Here is a 26,885-nt window from a genome sequence, read left to right as displayed (position 1 = left end):
TGGTGGGGCTGTGGCTCAAACCATGCCCCCTCTTCCACTGACCTGCTGTGGGTCTCTGGGTAAATCACTTAACCTAGCTGTGCCTGCAAACAGGAAGAGAGCAATGGCATACAAATAGGAGTTGATCTCTCTTGAGGGGTTCCTATGTGCTGCCCTCAGGTATTTATTTTAACCTCGAGATAAGCCTCCTGGGTGGGCCCTATTATTACCCTGCTTTACACAACAGGACTATGGGCACAGGGAAGTTAAGGGCCTGGCTCAAGGTCTCACAGCAGACAGGATTTGTGCACCCAGCGGGCCAAGGAGTCAGGATATCCACATCTATTCCACAGAGCAGGAGAGGGGACCCCTTCCAGCCCAAGGGAGTAACCCAGATAGCAGCCCAGGCCCCCAGCACAAGGAGAACACTCACACTGCCTTCTTCACAACAGTGGGAACTGACCACAGGGTGACTGAATCGTGCACTTATGCAGCTGTTTCAAATGCCATGGAGAAACATTCAGTGTAATATTAAATGAAAGAAGCAAGGAGCATATATACCACACCATCTCATCAGCATCATGAAATACATATATGTATATGCAAAGAGAAAAGCCTGCACTGATGGCTGCCCTGACCTCTGGGAAGCCCACATCTGTGCCTCAGTTTCTTCCTCTAAATAATAGAGAATATAAAGGGCTTACTTAGCACAGTGTCTGGAACAAAGATCTCTCAATAAATATTGGCTGTTATGAATAACCAGAGAACCTTAGAAGACAGGTCATCTCGGAGGTAATCTGGACCAGCCCTCTCCCAGGGCAGGCATCCCTTGGCAGCCCTTTCTTGCATACCCCCAGGACCAAGGAGCTCACCCCTTACAATGGTACCCTGGTAGCTCCTTCTATTATGGGCAGGTCTGCTTGGGAGAAAGCCCAAGCTGGGCTGGGCCCCTCAGTCCCTGGGTGGCCTTAGCATTGGATGGTGGTGACCTTGGGAAGGATCATCCATCTCCCATTCTAAATCCTCTGTCTTAGACCTTCCTATGGGGCAATTCTCCAGGTGCAAGGTTGGGAGGGGCTTTCTGGGTGGCTCTCTTGTCCCCAGCCCAGGAGACCACTTCGGTCCCTCCCACTGTCTCTGGGATAACTGAGAAGCATTTGCTGCAACACTTTGTGCCTTTTCCATTTTCTCCTTTGGAAAACAAAGAGAAGCCAGCTGGGTCTGACCTCCTCCCTGCCCCACCCCCAACCCCTCCATCCCCCAGGGGATGGAGGCCCTCTCTGCCTCCTCCCCCGACTAGTGGAGAACCCCAAGAGGAGGGGCCCTGTGAGCTGGCTGTTGCCATGGCAACGGCAGCCCTGGAATTTGACCACTGGGGCCCAGGAGTGGGGGGTGGGGAGTTGGTACAGGCCATGCTGGGGGCAGGGAGGAGGGTCCAGAGGCCCAGGAAAGCCAAAAAGAGCAAAGGCAGAGCAGGGGTCCGGCTCCTTCCATGGCCTCAGTTTCCTCATCTGTAAAGGGGAAGAGGCTTGGACCTCAAGATCTCTCTTTCCAGCTCTAATCTAAACTGGAATCTGGGTGAGGGCTAGGGGTGGGGGAGGTAACCAGAGCAAGGTCAGTTGCCCCTTTGATGGACAGAGACCCCAGGGGACAGAGACTCGTCCCAGGTCACACAGCAAGTCCAGAGCCGTACCAAGACTAGACCCTGGGGGTGTGGTCTGTCCACTGTGGCTTTCCTATTTCTCCACTGGAGAGGACGAGGATGCCTGCTTCATGCCTGGGGGAAGAGGCCCTCCAGGAATGGCTATGGCTGGGCTGGGCCCACAGTCCTGAGACAACAGTACGCCTACCCCAACAATCCCCTGCATTCCTGGACCCCGCAGGCTGGCAGAGGGCCTGCCCCCCCACCCCCTGCTTGCAGTGCCAGGCTGCAGTGGGTATTTTTATTTTTATTTTTTAAAATTTTTTTGTGGTACGCGGGCCCCTCACTGTTGCGGCCTCTCCCGTTGCAGAGCACAGGCTCTGGACGCGCAGGCTCAGCGGCCATGGCTCACAGGCCCAGCCACTCGGCGGCATGTGGGATCTTCCCGGACCGGGGCACGAACCCGTGTCCCCTGCATCGGCAGGCGGACTCTCAACCACTGCGCCACCAGGGAAGCTCTGCAGTGGGTATTTTTAAATGGGTGCCCGCCCCTCTCCGCCTTCCCGCCTGACCACTCCAGGAACACAGTGAATTCTGCTGCCAGCCCCCCTCCCTTTCAGCCAAGCCTGAGTAGGGGCTAGATCCACGGCCATCCTCTGTGTCCCTGCCTTCAGACAGCCCTCTCTTGCTGCCTCCTTCCTCACAGTCAATCCTGGGATCAGGGTGATCTCCAGGGCCCCTTCAGCCATGATAGTTTAGGCCCAGAGAGGGATGGGACTTGTCCAAAGTCACACAGCACAGATGAGGATGTGGCAATGTTATGCCACCAGCCTGTGCCCCATCTCTAACTGTCCATCGAGTTATACTGGTGCTGCCCCAAGGCTTCCTCACCTCTCTGCCATTGATCCTCAACAGCCACAGGCTTGCTCCCCCAGGGGGTCCTCACACCCACCTCAGAAAGATGCTCCCATTCTCACCAAGTCACTCCTGAGCTTAAAATGCCAGCCGTCTGGGAGAAAAATAGAGTTGGAACCATAACTCACACTACACACCAGGATAAATTCCAACTGGATCAAAGATTTAAATGTAAAACAAAACAAGAAAACATAAAATACCAGAAGAAAGCATGGGAAAATTGCTTTATAAGCTTGGAGAGGGACAGGCCTTCCTAACCATGACTCCCAATCCAGAAGCCATAAAATAGAAACTTGATAAATTAGACCACATAAAAATAAAAACTTCTGCATGGCAAAAATACACTATAAACAAAGTCAAAAGTCAAGTGACAAGTCAGGAAAAAATACTTGCAATTCATAACCCAGACAAAGAACTAACCTCCTTACTATTTTAAACGTTCTTAGAAACTGGTAAAACAAAAGGCCAACAACCCAACAGAAAAATGGGCAAAGGATGCAAACAGTTCACAGAAAAGAGAATCCAAATGTCTCTTGGACATGTGAAAAGATGCTCAGCCTTACTCATTAAAAAATAAATGCAAATTAAGTACACTGAGATACCATTTCACCCATCAGATTGGGAAAACACCCAAAGGTCTGACTTGGTGAGGCTGTGGGGAAGAGGTTTCTTTCTCAGGTGGTGGACCCCTGTGGAGATCATCAAAATTAGAATCACACATACCCTCTGTCCCAGCAATTCCATTACCAAGAAACTGCCCTAAACGTACACCAGCCCCCATACAAAATAACCTATGAAAAAGCTCATTCACTGCAGCACTACTTGTAACAGCAAAAGACTGAAAATGACCGAAATATCTTTTAAAATGTGGTTAAATACAGTTCGGTAATCTGTGCAATGAGACACCACGCAGTACAAGAAGGAATATGGAAGCTCTCAGGACACTGAAAAGGCAGATCTGCAAGCGATACTCAGTGGAGAGCAGTGTGGACCGTGTGCCATCATCTGTATGAAAGTGGGGAAAGACGGTGCATTTGCTGGTGTTTGCACATAAAAGGATTCACAAGAACTAATAACCCCGAGTGTCCCGGGGTACGGCAGGGTGGCTACTGGTGGGAAGGAGACTTTCTACCCGTTCTAATTTTTCCTAACCATGTGAATAAATTATTTATTCAAAATTTTAAATATATAGACTGAATTTTTTAAAAACTTCACCTCACAGTCTGGCCTTTAAGCTTGCTCCAGGCTCACACCTCAGCTTTGAACAGCCTTTGCAGCCCTCATCCTCCTTCTCTCCCATCAAAGGCTTTGCTTCAGGCTCTTCCTCACGAACCGTCCCTTCTGTACGCTCCCTCCTGGGTGGGAACCCTCTGGGCTCCCCCGGCCACTGCACATCTCTGTCCCAGCCCTGATCACCCCCTGGGATCCCTATCTGTGTATGTGTCTGCACACTGCCCTGTGTTCCTGCCTATATACAGGACCAAGTCCCGAGGGGCTCTGGGTGAATGAAGACCGAATGGAAGAATGGGGGCTGCTCTGGGACCCTGAGTTTAAAGCCTTTGTTTCTGCTTTCTCTCTCCGTTCTAATTGGTCTCCTCTTGGACAATTCCAGTCCCATCTGTGAGCTCCTCCAAGACGCTCTCCCTGCCCACCCTGCAGTCATAGAAGGGTTCTGCACTCCAGCCCTTTCTGCAGAGAATTGCTAAAGTCCTCCTTCACAGGCCACCTCCCCACCCACCCACCCACTCCTTAGGCTGAGCGACCTCAGGGCTGGGCTTTGACTCAACCAGAGTCTGGACATGAGTCCCCAGCCTGGATGAAGGCCCAAAGGCTAGAACTCGCTGGGCAACCCTGGCAATCCTGCTCCTCTCTGGGCCACAGATACCATCTGTAAAGTGAGGTGGGCAACAGGCAGCTTTACAGCAGGATGAGGATTTCTGCCAGTGAGAATCCAGCAGAGCCCCAAGCCCACAGAATCCCACCCCATATCTGCGTATCCCCTCAGCTCTGTTCCTAGGGCAGTTGCCTGGTGGGGCGGGGAGAATTTTGAGCCTCCCCTGGGAAACTCAGCTTATCCCCCCTCCCACAAGGATGACTCTCTAGGCTACTCTTGGTAATTCTATCCACTCTCTCCACCCCTGGGACCCCACCTCAGCCAGGCCAGGCCACCACCTTCCCTTCTCCTTCCAACTTGCTGTATGATTTCCCACTGATCCCCAGTGGTCAGTGGTCCAGCCCAGCTACCAGAGGCATTATCACGTTTGATTCTCACCAAAACCCTATAATAGGTGCCATCACAATTATCCCCATTTTACAGGTGCATAAACTGAGCCACAGAAGGACTAAGTACTTGCTCATGGTCACACAGCTAAGAGGAAGAGCAGGATTTGAACCTCAGCCACCTGGCTCCAGTCTGTTCTAACCATTACACCGACACAGCTGGACACAGGATCAAGTGCAAGCACTCAGGCTGACCCCTGACACCCTGGGTGACCTGGCCCTTGCCGACCCACCAGTATCAAATTTCCCCACCTGTATCATACTCTGGCTGCATCGTGCTGCTCTGGCCATAGTAGTTCCTCCAACCCATCACACTCTCTTACACCCAGGCTTTGGCACATTGCTGGTCTCTGCCAGGTGCACCCTCCACTATCCTTATGCTCGGCAACTTCCTACTCATCCCACTTTTTTTTTTTTTAACATCTTTATTGGAGTATAATTGCTTTACAATGGTGTGTTAGTTTCTGCTTTATAACAAAGTGAATCAGCTATATATATACATATATCCCCATCATCCCATGTTTTTGGTGGCCAAAGAAGTGGGAGCGTAGGCTGCGTGGTGGGCCAGGTTAGGCTAGTGCCCAAGGCGGGCAAAGCCTGGTTCCTGAGGCCTTGGACTTACCAGGCTCAGAGCTCAGGCTTTCTCCTGCCAACACCTGTTCACACTTCCTTTTACTCACTCTCAATTCTGGGGAAGTCTTCCTGATTCTAACCTAAATTACCTCACCCCAGAGGAGCCAGTGGGACTCCTGGACCTCCAGAGAATTTGCCTCCACCTGTCTCCCGGTGATTGAGTGAGCTGCGCCGGACAGCATGCCCGCTCTGGGAGCATGCCTGGCTACTAGCTCCTACCTTTCACAAAGGGCCTGCACTTTCCCAGGCAGCAGCACTTGGCAATCAGGGTCTTCCCAACATTCTGACAGGTCATCCTCCTAGTCACGTGGGGCCCAGCCCAGCTCTAGAGGCCCCTGGTGGGGACACTGCTTGCTCATAGGAGCCCCAAGGTAGGGTGCTCCATCAGCCTGGCTCCCTCTGGAGACCTGGTCCCCAACAGAGTTTGTCCCTGCCCAGGGAGGCTGGCTGGGCTGAACTTCTTTTTTTCTTTTTCTTTTTTGGCTGAACTTCTGAGCCTGCAGAGAAACTGAAGGGAGAGGCTTATCCAGCTCTAAACCCTCCACCAGAGCCCCTCTGCCCCAAACAGGAATTCTCTGCCTGAGTCTCAGGTGGCTTCACGGAAGTACATGGTGGGGAGATGTGGTCAAGGGGGCAGACACGCTCCCCCACCTTTACTTAAATCAACGAGGTTCCAAGTTGACCTAGTTTATAGCTCAATGTCAAGATTCCTCTACAAGAAAGGGTTCTACTATTTTTAAAAGCTTGGAAATTACTGCCCTGGGATCAAATCCAGACTTTCAGTGCTGGCCTTCCAGACTCCCCAGGAACCACCCAACTTCTTCAGAACCAGGGAGCTTTCATGGTAACCTAGACACACCAGAGCTTTTCCATCATAGGCCTCTGCCTTCCTGGTTCTTTCTGCCTGAAGGCCCTTGGCCCCATTTCTGTCTGTCAGGGCCTTGCTCGTTCTTCAAGGCTCTAGCCACTGTCCCACATTAGCCTCCCTCACCCTCCTTCTGATTCTCAGTTCTCAGATGGGGCTTCCTAGGGCAGGAACCCCTTCCTGTTTCTCCTACAACCCATGTGCTCACCCTGCACGTACAGGCACTAGCGGATGGCAGTGGAACTGAATTTTATAGGTTACCCTGAGCTCTCCAAATGCATTACCAGGCTGATCCCAGCGTTAATTACCCAGGGTTAACTATAAAAGCTAGAGGCAGCTGTACAGTCAGTTCAGTTCTTCCACCAGCGACACTGAGCACCCCGGTCCTCAGACAAATTGCCAGGCTTTCCCCCTGGAAGTGAGGTCCTACTCCAGGCAGAAAGTAGGCTGAGGCCCTCTCCCCAGTCACCCGGTTCTGGTGTCCGCTGCCCAGCCCAGCCCTATGTTGGACACGCGGGGGTTTCAGTGCAGGGGCGAACTGCTCTGTTCACATCTCCCCAGACGGATAACTGCCACTTATGTCACTTGTTGACATCTGGCCGCCCATATCTACTACCATTTCATTGTCATTAAACCTTGCTCCAGGCCAGGTATGAGGGGTTCTCAGGCTAGGTCCTCACTTTTGATTATCCACCCAGATGTCTTTGTCAGTATAGAAGTCTGCTGGGGAGTGTGTGTGTGTGTGTGTGTGTGTGCGTGCGCCTACATTTTGTGGACCTCAGGCACTGCTCTTGTTGGGGTGGATGGGAGTCTACAGTCAACTTGCCCCACAGCATGGGAATTGTTCGTTTTGCTGTGTCTCTCCTCCAGTCTGCAGGCTCTGCCAGGGCTCTTGTGCATCTCCAGCTGGAGCTCAGAGACCAACACTGGGTGTTTCTTCCTCAGCACCCACGGCCCAGGTCTGGCCACACAGAAGGTGACCTGATGACTGAGGGGAGGGGGCCACAGTGCTGCCTGACGACCAAGAATTAAACTCGTGGAACAGGGCTCAGGGCTAGGGGCCCAGAAGGAGACAGGGCAGGAGGCCGGGGATGGGGGAGGCAGTCTGGGCTGGCTGTGGGTCCGGGCCTCTCTGGGCTCTTTGTCCAAATATGGAAGGATTTTTTGTCTCCATTTGAGTCACGCCGGCCATGGCCCAAGAGATCTGCTTTCCAGATACTGCAGGCGGGACTGCGCCAGCACTGCCTGGCCTGCACCCCCGCCCCCAACCCTCCTTTTCCTGCCTGTGGCTCAGCTCAGCACCCTTCCAACCTCCTGGGCCAGAGCTTTCTCCACCGGCCGAGAGCCCAGCACCTACCTCAGCAGCTCTCCAGCACCAAGAGAAAGGTCCCTGGGCCCACAACGGGAGGAAACATTCCCTCTGCCTGCTCATCACCTACTCTCACTCCCCAAGGGCACCTATTATTCAACTGAGCCACTCAACTAATATTTACTGAGCAACTACTATGTGCTAGTTCCAGGGACTAGGACTGTGAATCCTGCGGGCTCCCCATATCCACTCTCTCCTCCTACGTGCCCACCTTGGTGATGGCGCCACCCCTCACCCCGGCAGTCCTGAAATCCAGGAGCCTGAGTAACATTCATGGATTCTGGAACCAGACTGTCTGGACTTGGATTCCAACTCTTGGTTAGCTTTCCTAACCTGTGCAAACTACTTCACCATGCTGTGCCTCGGGTTCCTCATCTGTGAAACAGGGAAACAGTCCCTCCCCAAGGCTGGTTGTGAGGATTAAATGAGTGAACATGTGGAAAGGGCTCAGACTAGTGCCAGGCACACAGGAAGGGCTTTACAAGCTTTGCTACCATGACTGGTGACTCTCCACCCCCTGCGCTATATTCACGCAGGTGCTGTGGACTTTCCATCAGCTCCCTCCCTGTTCTCTCTGCATTAGACAAGGTTCTCTCCTGCAACCCTGGAGGGAGGCCGGCCTCGGTTCCAATACCACCTCACTCCTCCTGAGCTCAGTCGTCTGAGCCTGGCACCTCACCCTCTCTGGGCCTCAGTGTCTAGGTCCCACCCCCACCCTCAATTGGTACTGGCTTGGAAAGTACCCTTTGCTCATCTGCCTGGTTGCTCGGGCCTGTGAATCCCCAGGGCAGAGCCCACAAAGGGCTGGGCACGGGTGGTGGGAAGAACTCAGAGTAGCCTGGGAACTCCCCAGGGCCACTGCCCGTGTGCCAGGAACAAGAGGGCTTGGCACAGGTGGCATCACCTGACCAGAACCAAGCACTGGGTCACAGGGTAAACTTCAGGCCACACCCGCATCTCCACACCCCAGACTTCTTGAGATCTGTCCACCTCCACAAGCAGAGAGGAGCTGAAATAGCTGTGAGTCCTGCGTAGGGGAGGCGTCCTGACACTCAGGCGCGGATGCTGAGGAGACACTGCCCTATACAGGGCCCTCTTCCTGAGGCCTGGTTCTGGCCAGGGGCCTCCGTCTGCCTCTGTAGGAGGCCGAAAAATATAGGGGGTCAGAGGAGACAAGAGACAGAAGGAGCAAGACAGGGAGGAGGACAAGGTGAACAACAGAGGAGGGAGGAGAAAAGAAAGCAAGGCGCCCCCAGTGATGGAAAGGTCTGCTGGGAGTAGAGGAAAGAGGTGGAGGAGGGAGGAGGCCCTCCCAGCCCAGGCCCAGGGTCCAGGTGACGAGGTGGGGCAGGCGGAGGAACGGCTCACCCTGCCCTCCTGCCCTCCTCCTCCTCCTCTTCCAGCCGCTGGGCCAGGCCAGGCCCAGGACTATTTTTAGCCGGGGCTGAATTTAGCTGTTCCCTCGGAAATTCCTCACCCGCCCCAGGCAACGCCCCCGCTGGCCTTGGGGAGAAGCCTGGAAGCTCTGGTCCAGGCAGGAGAGGAGAAGAGGGTCCAGAAGCAGCAAGAAGCTAGAAGGATACTTAGGCCTCTGACGAGAAAACCAAAGCTCAGGAGCAGGCCCCAAATCTGAATCACTCCTCTCCCTACAGCCTCTGCCCTACTCTCCTCCAGGAAGGCCTCCAAGATTGCAGGGCCACACAACAGCACTTGTCTTGGGGTCTATGGTACAAATATTATGAGGATACTTTGTCTTCAGTTACAAACTACTCTGAGCACTGCTAGCAAGGCTGCCTGCCTGTCCACCTACCAGTTACTCTTCCCCCAACTCCTGAGAACCTGCAGAATCCAGAGCTCTCCTGGGCTCTGCCACATCTGGGACTCCCACTTTACAGATGTGGAAACTGAGGCCAAGTGCCTTGCCTTGGGTCATAGCCAGCCAGGCAGCATGGGCCTGCTCCTTCTCTCTCCCACATGCTCCCTACCCAGGCTGGTCCCAGAAGGGCTGGATTGGGGGTGCAGCCTGGAGCTCTGCTGTTCTCTGGTGACCCCTGACCCTACTGAGAAGCAGGGCACTTCCGCTGGAGCAGGAGAAATGGAAGTTAGACAAAAAGCATATGGGGCACAGAGGCAGGGTCCTGAGCTGGCTCAGAGGTCCCTCATTCTTCCAGAAATGCAGAGGAAAGTTCTGCCCTGAGGCAGGGGGATGACTCAGATGACCCTGCATCTTGTCCACTGCCTCATTCTCTAACTCCAGTAAGAGAGGTAAGCCCTACTCCCCCTACCCCCATTTTGAATAGGGCCTCTGAGCCTAAATTTTACCTCCAAATTATCTCCCCAGGAAGTTCTTTTCTCTCCATCCCTCCATCACCTGGCTCCCCTAAGCTCAGACTTCTTCTCTCCCTGCTCCCTCCAGTCCAATCATCCCCCATGACCAGAGAATGCTTTTTCATGTGCCCACCACACACTGCTCCTCCTCAGCTCTTTATCTTCCATGGCTCCCCACCGCCCACAGCACAAAGCCTCGGCAGGTTAACTAGGACTTGAGCCAGTTTAACCTGGCTCCTGTACGCACAGCCCCTCCCTGTGTTGTCTGGTCCAACAAGAGACCTCCCTGTCCTCTTGGCCCCAGACATACATCGAGGCTTCTCTTTCCTGGCTGGCTCAGCCCAATTCTCTAAAATGCCGAATGACCCATGTCCCCTCCCCTCTCAAGAACTCCCAGTGGCCCCTTAAACCCGGCTCTGAGGTGCAGGGGCAGATTGCTGGGCCTGGTCCACTACTGCGTGGCCTTGGGCAAGACCTCTTCCCTCCCTGGGCCTTCATTTCCCCTCTGAATAATGAAGGGGTGAGGGGTGGTTAGAAGACACACAGTTTTCTCAGGGTCTTTTCGGGTGGCCCATCCTGGCATTCAAGGCCCTGCCCCTCTTCTTCCTTCTCCTGCCTCCTGGCCTGCCAAGAAGTTGGACGTCTCACCACCAAGACCCACCCCAGGGAGACAAGGAGAGACAGAGGGGGATAGTGAGGAACTGGGAGCAAGACCTCAGTGACACAGGCAGCCAAGAAAGATGGAGCCAGTAGGATTTTTGGGGGGAGGGGGGTCCCTTCCCATCCTTCTGCCCCTTCCCTTCACATCTGCTCCTTGACCTCCAATGCCCTGTCCTGGGAAAGGACTGGATGTTTGTGCGAGGGGGCTTGGGGGAGGGGTCTCAGCAGTCCCAGGAGGCCAGGCTATGGGGCTGGCTGGCAGCCAGGACCCCAGTCCTCCCTCCCTCCTGCTCCATGCTGCTCGGGAGCAGGGCCTGCTCACCCCCTGGGAACCAATAAACAGGAAACAGACACCAACCTGGTGCTTGCTCCCTCAGCCTGGCCCCCACCATCACAGTCCCCCAACTGCCCTCCCATTGGCCCAGGACCTGCCCCGCCTCTCCCCAGCCCCAGAATCTCAGAACCAAGAAGTAATAATCTCAAATGAACGAACAAAATCAAGTTAAGAGGAGGCCTTCTGGAAAAAAACTCAGACTCCTTCATCTTGAAACCACGAGATTCTACACTCTGAACTGGTAAACTCAAAAGCACACACTTTAAAGTGGCCACAATTCTGAGAGCTTCCAGACCTGGAGTCATGGGCTGAGGGTTCCATAAGTATTCTCTTTGGCCCTCACGGTGACTCCTTAGCATCCTCACTTTGCAGAGCAGGAAACTGAGGCTCAGAGCTGAGATGCAATGACTTGTCAGATACCACCCAGCTGTGAGTCAGAGTCAGGTCAGAGATGTCAGCCCTTATCAGTCTGACCCCAAAGCCCAGGGCACACAGACCTCAGACTCCCTGCCTTAGAGGGGCTCTCAGCCCAGAATGGTAAGCAGAGGGGACTGAGACCCACTTCACAGGCTGGTTCCAATGGGTCTGGGGCTTTGACTCTGCTCTGCTCGCAGGTTGGGGCTGGTGGTAACAAAATGGGAGGGGGAGCTGGAGAGAGGAACAAGGTCAGTGGGCATTTGGCTCCACATCACTGCCCAGTCCCTCTCCCTCCGCCCACCTCCAAAGGCCCAGGCTGCTGGGCCACCAACCCTACAGATGTAGCCAGGACCCCACCAGCCCTCCTGTTCAGAGCTTTGTCCTGCTTCATGGCTGGAAAGAGATAACGAGAATCTGAACAACTTGGAATCAGTTTCTCTTAGAATCCTAACATCTTAGCATCTTAGTCATGGGAGAGGAACTAACATTTCTTGAGGAAACCCTCTTGGCATTATTTCATTTAATCTTGACAGTAATCCTTGGCAGAGTAAAGGGGTAACACACCCATTTTATGGATTCAGAGGGGTCCGTAAATGGCTGCCCTGGGTCCCAAAGCCAGCCTGAGAAGAGAAGGGACGCGGACCATGCTCCTTACCCTCCATGCGCCATCCTTCAGGTGCCACTTCCTGGGCAGCACCTCGGCCCCTCAGGGCATGAAGGGACCTGACAGGCCCTCTGGTCCAACCCAGCACCAGGGTCGTCGATCCCCAACATGAAGCTCCCAGCACATGGGAATAGGGAGATCCTCGCCATCTGCCCCGAGTCAGCCCAGGACAGCCCAGCAGAGATGTGATTCCCACCCCCACCCTAGATCCCCCTCTTCTCTCTTTGCCCTGGCTCTAAACTCTCCTGCCAACTGCTCTTCTTGGGAGCTGCTTTATCCCAATTTTTAGCCAGCCACCCTAGAAGCCAAGCCCATCCACATGGGACCCACTGGCTCTTCTGTCCCTCTCTCACCAGAGCAGGGCTCGGCCACCCTCTGGACCCCACCCACATCAGAGGGCTAAGACCCTTGCTGAGAACTCCTGACAAGCAGGGATGGATGATGTCCAAGCTTTCCCTGTGTGTCCCTATTGCCCATCAAGGGGCTCAACAATTGCTGAATGAATGAAAAAATGACAAATGATCAAGGAAAGAAATGAATGCAGGATAAAAGCAGTGGGCCTGCGTCCACCAGGTCTACCCTGTGCCAGCATCTACCCTGGGCTCTGGCTTCCAGGAGCCGACAGCCTGACCCCTCTGCTCACTTGTCACAGGCAGAATAATGGCCCCCAAAGACGTCCACATCCTAATACACCTGTGAGTATGCTATCCTACGTGGCAAAAAGGACTTTGCGGATGTGAGTAAAGATTTTGAGATGGGAAGATTATCCTGGATGATTCAAGTGGGCCTAGAGTAATCACAAGGGTCCTTATAAAAGGGAGGCAGGAGGTTTGGTTTAGCGTGAGAGAGAGATCTGAAGATGCTATACTGCCGGCTTTGAGAATGGAGGAAGGGGCCAAGGGCCAAGAAGTGCCAGCAGCCACCAGACCTGGAAAAGGCAAGGAAACAGGTTTTTCCCTAAAACCTCCAGAAGGAATGCAGCCCTGCTAACATCTTAATTTTATCCCAGTGAAACCCATTTTTTCTGACCTCCGGCACTGTAAGATAACGTTTGTATTAAGTCACTAAGCACTATAATTTGCTACAGCAGCAATAGGAAACTAATACACCACCTACCTGCCAGCCTAGACCCTGGTATTAGCTCGTGTGCCTCCCACCTCAGGTACCTCTGGAGACTCCCCTCTCCCTCTCTCCCTGCCCAGGGAGTGTCTCAGAGCCCCGTGACTTCCCCAAGCCCCAGAGGAAGTGTTAACATCCCAGCAGCAGCAGCATCAACACTTCTGTGCACAGGCTCCAGAGTGAGCCCCACAGCTCACAAGTGTGGGGAGAGGCCCCCCTCTATGTGTGTGGAGGGGTGCAGAGCAGCAGCTGGTCGTAGGGAAAAGGGCCCTGGGGGCCAGGACTGGGTGAGTCCCAGCCCCGGGTGAGTCCCAGCCCCACTCTGAGCCTCAGTCTCCTCAGTGGCCTAAGGGGGCTGTGAGCCCCCCACCGGCATTTCAGTCTACAAGTTGGGATCCTACTAAGGACAGCTGTTGCCTCTCCCAGCAGGAGAGGAGGTTTTTCCTGGTGCCCAAGAACATGGAGGAATCCATGGCTCTGAGAGGGGAAGGGTTTTACTTAAGGCCACACAGCAGGAAAATGGAGAGGCTAAGGCTGGAACCTACATCTCCTGACCCCTAGTGCAGACCTCCATGTGTCATACCAAGTCATCCCTTGTGAGCCCCATAGCTACTGGAGGGGCTCAAATATCCTGGCTGGGGCCCTAGGCCCCTGCATGTCATGGGCTGGGGCCCACTCACAGCTCAGAGCGTGGCAGCCTGGCAGTCTTCCTCTGCCTCTGTCCACCCCTGGAATGCCTCAGAGGCCTGGGGGTGGGTAATGGCGGGGGGGGGGGGCTTGCATGAAGGATCAACTCCCATGGGGGGGGCATGTCTCTAATAAGCTCCTGCTTCCCAAGGGACCCAGGGCCCCCATTTCAGGGCCTGCCAGTAAGGCGCCAGGCTGCCTGGGCACATTTCCCAATAAGTACGCCAGAGCTGTGAGCCTTTCTGGGAAACATATGCTCCCCCTTCCCCCGCCCTACTACCAGCATCCCTGCCAACTCTGCTCAGTGGGAACTCTGCGGGGACAATGTATGGCCTAGGAGTCAGGACACCTTGGGCCAAATTCCATACTTGAGACACAGGGCCTTGGGTAAGCCTCTGTCCGCTCTGGGCCTGCTTCATCCATATACTGGGATGCCCACCTAGCTAGAGGACCAGATGGGAGGGACAGGGCTGTCTTTGGGTGGCGTGAGCTCCCTGTCTCAGGTAACATGCAAGCTGGAGCTGACAGGTGTCACAGTGGCTGTGGAGGAGACACCAGTGGGATAAGGCACTGTCACTTGCCTCACTGGGGCCCTGGGAACCTCCATCCTCCTAGCCTTTGAGTCACACCAACAGAGGTCTGCAGGGGGCAGCTAGTGCAGCGTAAAGCTCCAGTCTACCCTGGGGGTTTTGTCAATCTCCCCTCCTCACTCTGAGTGACCCATCACACACTGCCTGGGCATAGGAGCTGTAGTAGCTCTTTGTTCACCTTGAATGCTGGAGTCCAGGCCCTCACAAAGCCCTCTGGGCTGCAGCAGAAACCCACCACCCTACTGCCTCTGCCCCAGCCCAAGCCACCATCATCTCTTGTCCAGATTATTCCAGTGGCCTCCTGATCAGCCTCCCTGATCCACCCCCCCCCACGGCCTCTGCAATCTACCCCCGCAGAGTAGCCAGAGCAGACTTGTGAAAGCCTAAGTCAGATTAGGTCACTGCTCTACTCAGAACCTTCCAACAGTGCCTGCCCCAACTCACCTCAAGTAAACACGGAAGACCTCCTATTGGTCTATGAAATCTACCTCATCTGGCCCCAACCCATTTCCACCCTCCCTTAATTCTGACCTCATCGCCTACTTAACTTCATCCACACAGTCCTCTTGAGTTCTACCTCAAGGCCTTTGCACTTGCTGTTCCTCTCTTCACCTCACAGATAGCCACCTGTCTTGCTCCCTCCAGGCCTCTGGTCGAATCTCACCTCCTCAGAGAGACTTTCTCAGATCTCTTAATCTAATAGAGTACCCCCTCTCTGTCATTCTCTAGTCCCTTATCCTGGTTTCTTTTGTTCCCCAGCCCCCATCTCTCCCTGTAGCACAATGTAGCCATTTACAGATAGATCCCCTCACTAGTCTGGAAGCTCCATGAGGTCAGGCCTTTGTTTTGCTTGCTGTTGTATCCCAGGGCCTTGGGGAGTGCCTGAGTGTCTAGGGGTTCAGTAAATATTTGCTAAATGGATGAATGCATTGCCTTATCCAGGCTCACCCAAGTCTCTGAAACAAACTCCTAGGGCACACAACTTAACATATTCTTTCCCACCTACCAGCCTCTGGCCAAGCTGTGCCCTCCTCCTAGAACCCCTCCCTCTCTTCTCTGGATATTCAAATTCTCCCAGTTTTCAAAGCCAAGCTCCAGACAGAGGCTCCTTCAGGAAGCCTCTCCTGCCAGCCCCCAGGCCACTCCCTCAACATCCTAGAGCCCCTTCCAGGCTGCTACTAGATCCTGAATTCTCTGAGTGTTTCGGCTCCCCAGGCAGCCTGGGGATGCCTCCACCCCACTGTGGGGCAGCATGTGCAGCCTGAAAGATCACAGATGGGCGGGAAGGAAGCAGGAGGGGCAAGTTCCTACACTGGGAGCCTCCCAGCCTCCCAAACCCAGCTGGTCCTGGAAATGTGGGGCTGGAAAACGTCAGACTCAACTCTGGCCCATCCCCCAACTCTGCCCTGTGGTGAGGGGAGGACGACCCATTCCTGGGCCGCAATCCCCCAGTAGCCCAGGGCGCTTAGGAAGGAGTGGGTGGGGGCAGGGAATAAACAGAGGAAAGGGGCAGCCCTGTGCCTGTCCTCTCCCTCCCGCCCTCCTCCTGCTGCGTGACAAGACATTTAATTATAGATATTTGGTACCACTCAGAATTCCAAATGTCCTAATCGCCTCCTCTCCCCAGTTTCCATGGAAAAATCAGAGCAAAGAGCCACGGAGGGAAAGGAGAGAATCCCCACCCCTGTGGGTTCCCTGCCAAGGAGACACAGTGAAGAAAGGTGACAAAGAGCTGCAGCCTGGCGCTCCTCTGCAAGCAGGGAGCTGGCTGGGCAAGCTGGGGATGGGAGCCATGTCTGCTGGGGGCAGGGGGCGGGGGCAAGTTCAGGGTGGTGCATGGACCTCGCTGTGCCCTGCCATACTATGGGACCTTAAAGTCGGCATTCTCCTTTCTGAGTCTTGAAGTTCTTCCCACCGCAAACATGGGCTCCAGTGAATTAAATAACTACCGTGAAAGTGTTCAGACAGGGGTGTGCAGGTGATGCCCCCAATGCCCCCTGACCCTGCCCCATTACTCAGACGGTAGGCCAATTCCACCAAGAAACAGGGACCCTTTGGGCCTCTTCGTCTCTAAGACAATGACATTCTAGGATTCAGTGGGAATCTGAGTCTGCAGTTCTAAGAATTCAGCCTTGTGAGATTCTCACAGCTTTCATTTTTGAAGAATGAAACATTCAGAGTGTCTGGCATATAGTAAGCACTTAATAAATGTTAGCCACTCTTACGGCTATTTCAATATGCTAAAGTTCTCCGAGTCCATCCACCTGATTCGGAGACATAAGTCACTTCCTATTTCTGGACTAGAGTTGTCACTTCTGTCACACGGGTATCAGGTACCTGAGGGCAGAAGGTTAGATCATGAGACTTGGGATGAAGAGTCGCTGATCATCTAGGCCACCGTGGGCCTAAGTGGAAATGACAAGGGCTGTGGGAGGGAGCAGGGCCGGGAGGCTCCACAGCTGGGCCTCCTCCCCCTAGCACATCCGTTCATGGAAAGCGAACATGAGTTACCCTCATTCCCTGGGCTCCTAGGTTCTTACAGCTGATGCAGAGAGCTGCCTTTCTCTCCCTTCCGGCCACACCGACTCCTCCTGTTTCCTTGACCACGCTGCAGGCTGAGTCTCTACTACAGAGCTTCAATGACCAGGCAAAGACCACCCACTGTACAGATGGGAAAACCGAGGCCCAAGATGACTCTGTCCAGGTCTCAGGGCAAGTCAGAGGCTAAGCCAGGTCTGGAACCAGGCTTCCTGCTCCCAACAGAGAGGCAGCACCACACAGAGGGCAAATACAGGTTTTGGGGTGGGAGGGACCTGACTTTGAGGGACTTCCTGCAGCCCAGGGGTGGGTCAGGGACCCCCTCTGTCCCCGGGGCCTTTCCTGCCAGCCCCCTGGCTGGGCTCACACTGGTTTCTGCCTCATCAGCAAAGCATGACAGACTCTTCCCTTCTTATTCTGGAGCCCACACCACACCATCTCCACCCACAGGCCAGGGAGCGTGACTGGAGCCCTGGGCCTGAAACAAGGGAACATTGTCTCCTCCATGAAGGCCAGAAGGAGGACTGGACAGCTGCTCCCCATCCTCCTGGAGCCAGAAAGAAAGGGACAGCAGGAGGGATTCAGGCTAGCAGAAGGAAGAACTTCCAGGCTTTATGAGTGGGTGGGGAATTAGGGGATGGTGAATCTCTTCTGAACTGACTGAAGTCCACCAGGTTATACTGAGGCCCAGAATGCCCAGCCCTGTGCTCAGAAATCAGTAGGGGGCAGGGAGGAGGGGCCAAGGCTGCTCACTGAGAAGCAGCTGAGGCAGTGGACCCTGTTTTTTTCCCTCTCCTGCCCCCAGGGAGGACATGATCACACCACCCACTCACAGTACACAAGCCTGCCAGGCAGAGACCATTAATCCCATTTTACAGAAGGGGAAGGTGAGGCATAAAGCAGGGACGTGACTGATCTTCCTAGGCCACACAAGGATCTGGAGCCAGGGCTCAAACCCTGTTCTTCCAATGACAGACTCACCAGTTCTCTCCCCTAAGGGGTAAGAGGGGATAGCAAGCTGGGCCTGGAGAGATAGGAGGACTGGAGTGAGCAAAGGCTTGGAAGCTGGAGAGAGCCTCCATTGAGGGCAGGGAGAAACCTGTGTTATGGGCAGGTATGTCCCACCTCACACCCCCTAGGGGCAGCCGGGGTGGGGGGCTGAGATCCCTGTCCCACGTGATCCCTGAGGATCACGTGGGACGGGGAGACAATGTGATGAGAGTAGACCAGGAGCCAATTCTGCAAGAACTCCCACCTCCTCTCTGGGTCTCAATGCCTCTTCTTAGGAACAGTCCCCCTCCCCCCAGTCTCCCCGAGTCCCTTGGTTCACCCCTGCTCTCTCCCAGAGGAGATAATTATAAGGGAAAAGCACCTGGGGATGGGGTCCCTGGCAGGAGCTGCCCCTGCTGTCACCCTCCCCCACCCCCACATTCCAAAGACGTCTGGCACTGGAGTTAGGGGCACCTGAGCCGCCCTACCAGGCTCTCAGAAAGAAGGACAGGTCCAAAATGTCCCCTCTCCCCACTCCCTGCCTACTGACTCTGCAGCCTCTGTGAGAGAGAGACACCAGAGCCAGGACCGGGGAACTAGAGACAGCAGAGAGAAACAAAGAGAGAGAGAGTTTAGAGGGGCCGTGAGAGCACTGAGAACCGGCAGTTACCAAAGTAGTCCAGGGTTTAGGGTTTCCAGGCTCCTCACTCCGGCAGGGAACACAGTGGGAGCACAGGCCATGGCTGAAATAACCCCAGGCCATCTCCACTCTAAGCCCAAAGTCCAGAGCCTCAAATCTAGCTTCCAGCTGGGATGCCACGGCACCACACTGCCGAGAACCCATCTGAACCCACAGCCCAAACTCCAGGGACAGCTGAAGACAGAAGGAAGAAGTGGAGGCCGAGAGCCTCTCCCCGAGAGCGAGTCCCCCGGGGCCTGGGGTCTGACAGGGGAAGGAGGAAGCATCTCAGAGTCACCAGGAAGGGGGTGGGGTGGGGAGAAGATGCAAGCCGGCAGGATGGGGGACCAGAGAGGCAGCCCTGCCTGTGGGGGCCAGAACCACTCCCAACCTCTCTCAAGGCCCCTCTCTGCTGAACTTCAGCAGCTCCTCCCTGAACCTGCCCTCCCTTAGAGGTACCCATTCTAACTGGAGGAGGCTTTAGCAGATTTCTGGCCCAAAGAGTGTCCCAATTCTAACCCATGGACTCCCCACAAATCTGTGCAGCACAGCTGGAAGGAGATATAGGCACCACCTTGTCCACAACCCCTCTGATTTTACAGATGGGGAGGTTGAGTCACATAGAATAGCCAGGGCTGCCAATGTACTTTATGGAGCCCTCTCCACTACTCCATAAAGTAATGCCTTGTACCTCTCCAATTCTCCCAGGCCCAGGTTCAGACCCAGATTTTGATCTGACACAGGAAAGCCACATGAGTAATGGCAAACCCATGTCAACTGTGGGCCCCTGAGCCAAACATCCTACAAGGGGTTTGGCCAATAAGGCAGCAAGGCTCTTGAGAAAGTTCCATCACCCTCACATCTCCTTATGTATTGATAACAAAAAAACAGATAGGAATCTTTAAAACCAGTCCCTGAAAAACATCTAAAGGACCTGATTAGAACCCTTTGTAATTATCACCCAGAATACCTTAGAGCAGATTAGAACCTCTGACATTAGTACCAGCAAAGCCTGAAGCCTCTGGGGCCTGAGAAGACAGGAGCCTTGTGTCATTAACACTCTTAAAACTGCCTGGGCACTTCCAGAACCAGAGAATCTCCCTCAGACCTGGGCACCTGCCCAATGAGCACACTCAGAGACTCCTACATAAGTCATTGTCCCTGGCCCTCCTTCGGCCCCACCCCAAAGGCCCCCCACAAAGACTCACCACTTGTGGCTTGCTGCAACACTTGCTGGCTGGAGCAGGCTCATCTGGAGCCCGGACTGTCTCAGGGGGCTTGGCCTCGGCAGAGGGCGGTGCAATCGGAGTCAAGCAGGGCATATCCACTGGCACTGGGGCAGGGACCTCACTGGAGTGGAGGGTCAGCACGTACTGCTTAGTGACGTCCTCAAGACATGGTGCCTGCAACGTGGGGTGGGCTTGGGCAGGGAAGCCCATGGGCTCTGGTACAGCCACAGGGGGGCCAATGGAAGTCGGTGGCTCAGGCATCATGATAGGCGTGAAGGTGGAGGGCACACTGGCATGACGAACGTGTTTGGAGGAGGGTCGGGCCCGAGACAGGCTGCCAGCCTGGTCCTGATTGCCCTCCTCTCTTGGTAGCTCCTGATGACTGCTCCGAGCTGGGCGCTTCTTGGAACCACGGCGGATGAGCCGTGGGGACAGAACATCAGCCAGTTTTGGGTCAAGGTGGAAGTCACGGTGGGCAGTGGAGGAAGCAGGCGGGGCCTCAGGTAGGGCCCTCTCAGACTGTGCCCGGCCCCTGGTAGGACTGGGCTCTTCTGGTTCTGCCCGCCGCTCTGTGAGGATGGGCTCACTGCTGGACGGAGGCAGCATGGGCTCGACCTCTCTGATGGGCTCCCCTCCAGGGCCCTCGAATCCAGGCGCAGCCAGCTCCCCACGGCGGCTGGGGTCACTCAGAGATTTCTTCTTGGGGGCTTTGCCAGCAACCCTGTCATCCACCACACACCCTAAGGCACCAGGGCCCTGAACAATGCTCTGAATAACCTCTTGGTATCCCTTGCTCTCTTCACTGCCCACAGACCAGTCACTGTGGCCGCTGGTCAAGCCCTCGTCCACAGCTGGGGCTGCCGGAAGCCCTGTCTTGGGGCTCAGCGAGCCCAGGAGGTTGCTATCCACGGAGAACCCAGAGGGCTCCTCAGAGGTGGCAGCCCGGTGGCGCTGTGGAATTGGGTCACTCAGAGATCGGTAGGCCTCACCTGCCTCCCCATTGCTCAGTTCAGTCCCACCAGGGCCTGAAGGTGGGACTTTGCGTCTCCGGCGGAGGGCACCTGGTGTGGGAGGGGTATCAGAGGACACCAGGGCCCACCCTCCCAGACTGTCTTCAGCCCCAGGGCCATGGTGGTTGGTCTGGGCTGAGGATGAGGAAAGGGGTCGCCACACCCCTGCGGTATCCAGGCTGCAAAATGCTGAAACAGGAGGCTCAGGGTCTGCCCCAATGCCCTCATCTGTCAGACTAGACTCAGGGCCGGAGAGCTCTTCCTGGGACCGCTGCCCTCGGATCACGTCTCCTGCCCAGTCAGGACTTCCAGGGAGGACATCACTTCCATCATCCTCCTGGGCACCCATGCGCTGGATCTTCTCAAAAACCTGACGGGCCTCTTGAACATACTGATCCTGGACGACGAGGGGCAGTGGGTCCTCCTCGGCACCTGGGCCTGCCAGCAGGAGTTCAGACGAGCTGGGCTTCAGGGTACTGGTGCGGAGTAGGCGGCGGGCCATGGGCTTCTCAGAGCAGGTAAATGACTTTGCCCTTCGAAGGGTGGCCGTCAACTCCTTCAGTGTGGGGCGGGTGCCAGAGGATGCTGGGGCTGGGGAGGGCATGGGCTCAAGTTGCCCCACAGAGCCACCTGCTGATGGTGAATCTCTGCCATCTAAAGGGCCGCTCCCAAGGTCCTCATGTCGCCCACCAGGCTTTCGGACTCTCAGCTCTGAAAGGTCTGAACGCAGGAAACTGAGTAGTGTCAGGGTCTCTGAGGCAATATCTGGATTCGACAAGGACTTCCGTTGCCGGCTCTTGTCCAGCTCCAATCCTCCATCCCTCAACGCTCTCGTGGTGCCCACAGGTCCCTTGGTGCGGGTTCGAGCCTGGGGCCTTAGAAGCCCTTCCCCAGCTCCAAAGCTAGGGGAGCGATACACGCCCCAGCTCCCAGAGCCCCGGCTAGCCCACAGGTCCTCATCTTTGAGAGTCTCTGTGCTGGAATAACGGCTGCTACCACGGGAGCCTGCTGGGCTGGCCAGGTACGTGGGAAAGCTCACCTTGGCCACGCGGAAAGTTCCCCCCACAGTGTCTGACAAGGGCCGAAGTCCTTCTTGGGGACCTGGTCCACAAGGAGAGCCAGCACCCCACTCCTGGGGTCCTTCCTCGGTAGGGATTCTTGGAGACGTTGGGGGATCGGGGCTCCTGGCTCCCCTGGCCGAGTCCATGCTGCCCAGATTTAACCCATAACTGTCCGGCCTACAGTCCTTATCCAAGAGGGAGCTTCTAGGCCTGGCCCCCGGCCTTCCTCCCCAGCAGTGGCCGCCCTCACCGTCTTGGTCCTCGTCACTACCTGAGGAGTGGCCGCCGTGGTAGGCCGGACTCTGCGCCCCGGGCTGCGGCGGCGGCGGGCCCTCCTCTTCCTCCTCGCTGGAGCTGGCAGTCCGACTACTGCTGACAGGATAGGAGGAAACGATGGAGGAGGAGGAGGAGCGGGAGGCCCGGGCCCAGGCCTGCGGTTGGGAGAAGCTATGCCAAGAATGTAAACCATCCGCCGGACGCTGCGCTCGCTCCTGTTGCTGCTGCCGCCGCCTCCTCCCCTCGGTCCCTGGGCCCGGCAGCGGCCGCGCCGAACGCAGGCCCGCCAGGGGGAAGCACGTCCGAGGAGGTGGCGTCGGTGGCTGCCGGGGTTCCCGGGTCGTGGGCTCCCACGCGGCACCGTCGGGGCTGGGCGTCCCCAAAGCCTCAGAGTCGGCACTGGGCCGCCTGGATCCAGGGCCACCGAAGAGCTTGCGCATCTCGGTGACGCTGGGCCAGGCCCCGCGTGCGGCTCCCTCCGCCGCTTCTTCCGCGGCCCCGGGGGAAACGCCCCCGTCTCGGGCCCCAGTGGCGTTGTCGTCCAGATGCTGCGCGTCGAAGCGCCGGGAGAGCTGGCGCACCGACGGCGAGAGGCTACGGAGCGGGCGCGGCTGCGCGGGGGCGGCCGGGGGCCCAGACGCCAGCTTGGACACGCGCCGGGAGGGCTGGCCCGCGACGTCCGAGACCGGCCGGCACGAGGCGCGGCGCCGCAGCCCGGAGGCGTCCGTTGCCTCCTCCCTCGGCCCTGGCCCGCCGCTCCAGCGCTCCAGCAGCTTGAACGAGACGCTGCGATAAAGCTGGGGCCGGGGCACCGCGTCCGCCATGGTGGCGGCACTCACTCTGGGGGGGCTGGCCTCGGGGAGCCGCGGCCAACCCCCCCTGCGCCCCCGCCCCAAAGGAGCGCAGCGGCCGGGGTCCGAAGGCCTGGGTCCTGCAGCCGCAGTGCGAGGCAGTTAGCGGGGAAAGGGTGCAGGGACCGGAGCACGGGTTTATCTGCTGCGGCTCAAGTTTCTGCGCCCGCGGGCCGCATCGGCTCCATCCCGCGCGACCCCTCCCGCCTCAGAGTCGACTCCCGGGCCCAGCCCCCGCCTCGCCCGGTGCGACCCGGAGCATCGCGGCCCGACCCGGTACTGGCTGGATCCCAGCGCTCCGTTCCTCGGCTCTGCGCCCGCCCGCCAGCCGGCCTGCCTGCCTCCCTTCGCGCTCCCGCTCCGGCTCCCGCTTCCTCCCTCTAGGCTGCCTGCTCCTCGCTCCCTTTTGTTGCAAATAAACTTTGTGGCGGAGGAAAGGGGGTGGGGGGCGGGGCCTCGCGCCCAAAAGAGGGGGTGGGCTCCCGGCGCGCTCTAGTCTGGGAATCGGGAGTGAGGGGGAGGGGAGGGAATCGGGGAGGAGCGGAAGGAGAAATAAGACTGCTTGAGCACAGGCTGAGTGAAGCGACCCTCCAGATGAGCCCCTCGGGAGCTCAGCGGGCAGAGCTGACCCCCATTCCCCCCAGCACTCGCTGCAACACGCACACTCTGAGTGTGGTCGGCTCCGCAGGCGTACAGTCGGGGTGGCACACCCTCTGCATTCGGGCGGAAACGCCTCCTGCCCAAGGGACCCCAACATGGCAACCTCGGACCCACAAACTCTCGTACACAACACCGACACTCAGGTACAAGCAGAAACACTCTCCCAGCCGAGAGACTCGCCTCCAGGGGGAGCGGTGCGCGCCACAGACCAACCCGGGCGCTTGCAGCTCCCTGTCCTGCCCCTTCACCCCGCCCGGGCCACGCCTCCTACCAGGTCCTTCGCTGCGAATCCCGCTGTAACTGCGACCGGGTCCAGCCCCTGGCGCCCCCAAACGCCCCGCCCCTCCCACCTCTGCGGCCAGTCCAGCGCTGACTTTCCCCCCACCCTCCCCAAGCCGCTCCAGGGCCACCCACCCTTTTGTGACCACGCCCCCACGTTTCCAGTCGCGCGCCTTGTACCCCGCCCCCTCCTTCTCCAGCTCTCTGGGGTACGCGGCTCTAGCGCCGTCTACCGGCCGGATTCGCCCACCCCCGTGGAGGCTTGGATGACTAAAGCTGCACCCGCCACAAAAAAAAAAAACCAAACAAACCCGGAGAGTTGGGAAGACTTCACTTCCTTTACTTCCTTCTAGTCGTTAACTAGTCCCTTCAGGAGCCGTTTCAAACCTATTCCCTTCGCAAAGTGCACTGCCCTTCCTTCGACTTAAAACACAAAAGGCGCTTTGGGGCTTCCCTGGTGGCGCAGTTGGGAGTCTGCCTGCCTATGCAGGGGACTCGGGTTTCGTGGCCGGTCTGGGAAGATCCCACATGCCGCGGAGCGGCTGGAGCCTTCGCGTCCGGAGCCTGTGCTCCGCAACGGGAGAGGCCACAGCAGTGAGAGGCCCGCGTACCACCCGCCCCCCCCCCCAAAAAAAAGGCGCTTTGACGGGAACGCCCTGGATTTACCACTGCCAAACCTACACTCCTACCTGACTCCCATCCGCCCTCCTGTCAGGCAAGGTGTGGGTGGCTTCTGCTTCACACCACCCTTGGAGGTAGATCTTATTGCTCCTTCTCTGTGGGTCAAGAAGAACTTTGATCAGTGTCAAAGTCAGGAAATGGCAGCTCCTGGTATGACTCGAATTCAGATTTCAGGAGCTTCAAACACCATGCTCCTCCAGACACCTGTGCTGGTTCCAGATCCCTGATGAGCCCCCAGCAGTATCCTCCTCCTCCCTGGGCCTGGGATCAGCCTCCCCAGGAACAGCGGACATTCATGTTACCCTTAGCCCAAGAGGACTGTGGCTGGGCCCCATTAGCTAGGAGGCCCTGGGAGCAGGAGGCCCCGGTCCAGATGAACAGGCAGGGCTGGACATAGGGCAGGAAGGTAGACACTCAGGGATTGCCTGACTACCGCATGAGACACGGAGGACTCAGCGAGAACCCCAGGGCCCTGCTTGCTGCTTCCCTTGGGTTGTGGGAAATAACTGTAGGGAGAAAGCTCTTCCTCTTTGAGTTGAGAGCAGCCTCCAATAAGTCCCTCAACTCAACCTTACCTCCTCTCTGTCTCGAAGGGGCCAGCATATCGCTCACTCTTCAACGGGAAATTGATAACAAGGAAGAGAGCTCTGTCTGGTCTATTGTCTCTCTGCCCTTTCCTTGCTGTGTGACCTTGGGTAAATACCAGCACTTCCCTGGGCCTCAGCTGCCTCATCTGAAAAGTATGGAGTGGGTTTAAGTTTCCCCAAGGGTGCCTCTCTCTGACTCTATTTGAAATCAGACTCTTGTCTCTTCTAGGTTGTTTTGGTATGGTGGGGGGGGGACCCTCATCCTGGAAGTCACTGCTCTCTTCCAATAATAATGATGGCCCCTGCCATCTGAAATTTGTAATTTTCCAAGCTCTGTCACACCTGGTCATTTTCTGTCTTCATGTCACTTCTGGGATAGAGGATAGAGGTTTTTATTCCCAAATCACAGATGGTGACGCTGATGGAGAGGAGCAGAGACTCAGGTCACAGTCTCCCAGCACCCTGCAGCTTGGCCTTGAGGTGGGCTAGTTGGGGCCTTTGGACCAGGAATCCCCTTGGTGGGGAGGGAGGGTGTTTAAGGACCTACGCTGGGCCTCCACCCAATGAGAAGCTCACGCAATCGGAGATTGGCTTGGCTGCTTAGAGTACTTCATGAGTGCTCCCCCTGCCAGCCCCTTCTGATTCAGGATGAGACAAAGTCATCTTCCAGGCACAGAGAGGGCTTGGGTGTTTTTAACCCTCAGAATATTCATCTAGAAGGGGTCTGGAAGCACTGGGTGCCAGGGCGGAGAGCAACAGTAAGCTGGGCCCAATGCAGGCACCCTTACAGATGTGACAGGTGACCCTCAGCATGTTGCTCTTTTCCTTTGGGCCTCAGGCTCCTCACCTGTGAAAGGGGAATGAAAACAATACCCCATCTACCCAGTGAGTTGTGGTGACCCAGCAACATCAGGGTTGTAGAATCCCTTGGGGAAATGAAGATAGGAAGATTGTGATGGTCACAGTCAAGGCCAATAATGGGCCTCAGGCACTTAAGAGGGAGAAAGATGAGGAGTGAGAGGACTCCAAGAAGCAATGAGCTCTGGACAGGAGCTGTCTTAGGGGGAGTCTGGCTCCTAATTCCATTCCAAATTCAAATAGAATTGACCCGAGATTGTCCCCTTTCCTGTATAATTAGGCCTCAAGTGCACAGAATTGGATTATTTGTAACCTTTTGTTCATGACACATTCTTACCAGTTATTTAAGTGATTCCTATCAAAAAACAAAACAACTAGGGCCTTTACAATGTTCTATATCTCATTATATATTTCTCCCACCACTCATTCTCCTGCTGCTATCCCACCACCCATGATAACCATCGCCTCCTGTGTTCAGCATTCCCTTGCTTTCCTTTTTATATAGTTTTTTTTTTTGTTTTTTTTTTTTGCAGTATGCGGGCCTCTCACTGTTGCGGCCTCTCCTGTTGCGGAGCACAGGCTCCGGACGCGCAGGCTCAGTGGCCATGGCTCACGGGCCCAGCTGCTCCGCGGCATGCGGGATCCTCCCGGACCGGGGCACGAACCCATGTCCCCTGCATCGGCAGGCGGACTCTCAACCACTG

The 26,885-nt window shown here is 56.2% G+C and overlaps 1 protein-coding gene across 2 annotated transcripts in view; it reads right to left on the bottom strand.

Moving 5' to 3' along the window:
• The window catches only part of ARHGEF17 (Rho guanine nucleotide exchange factor 17), a 57,910-nt gene extending 34,257 nt beyond the window's left edge, over nucleotides 1-23,653 (bottom strand). The window contains exon 1 of one of the 2 annotated variants that reach the window (XM_081239101.1): nucleotides 19,898-23,653. In XM_081239101.1, the coding sequence (XP_081095227.1) occupies nucleotides 19,898-23,089 (3,192 nt within the window). In that variant the 5' untranslated portion in view covers nucleotides 23,090-23,653. The remainder of the gene's footprint in view (nucleotides 1-19,897) is intronic. The other variant, XM_081239100.1, reaches the window with a different exon arrangement.
• Nucleotides 23,654-26,885: the final 3,232 nt, after the last annotated feature.

Source organism: Mesoplodon bidens (assembly GCF_964165515.1).
Source record: "Mesoplodon bidens genome assembly, chromosome: 7".
Taxonomy (NCBI): domain Eukaryota; kingdom Metazoa; phylum Chordata; class Mammalia; order Artiodactyla; family Ziphiidae; genus Mesoplodon; species Mesoplodon bidens.
This window is presented reverse-complemented; position numbering and strand designations above follow the sequence as displayed.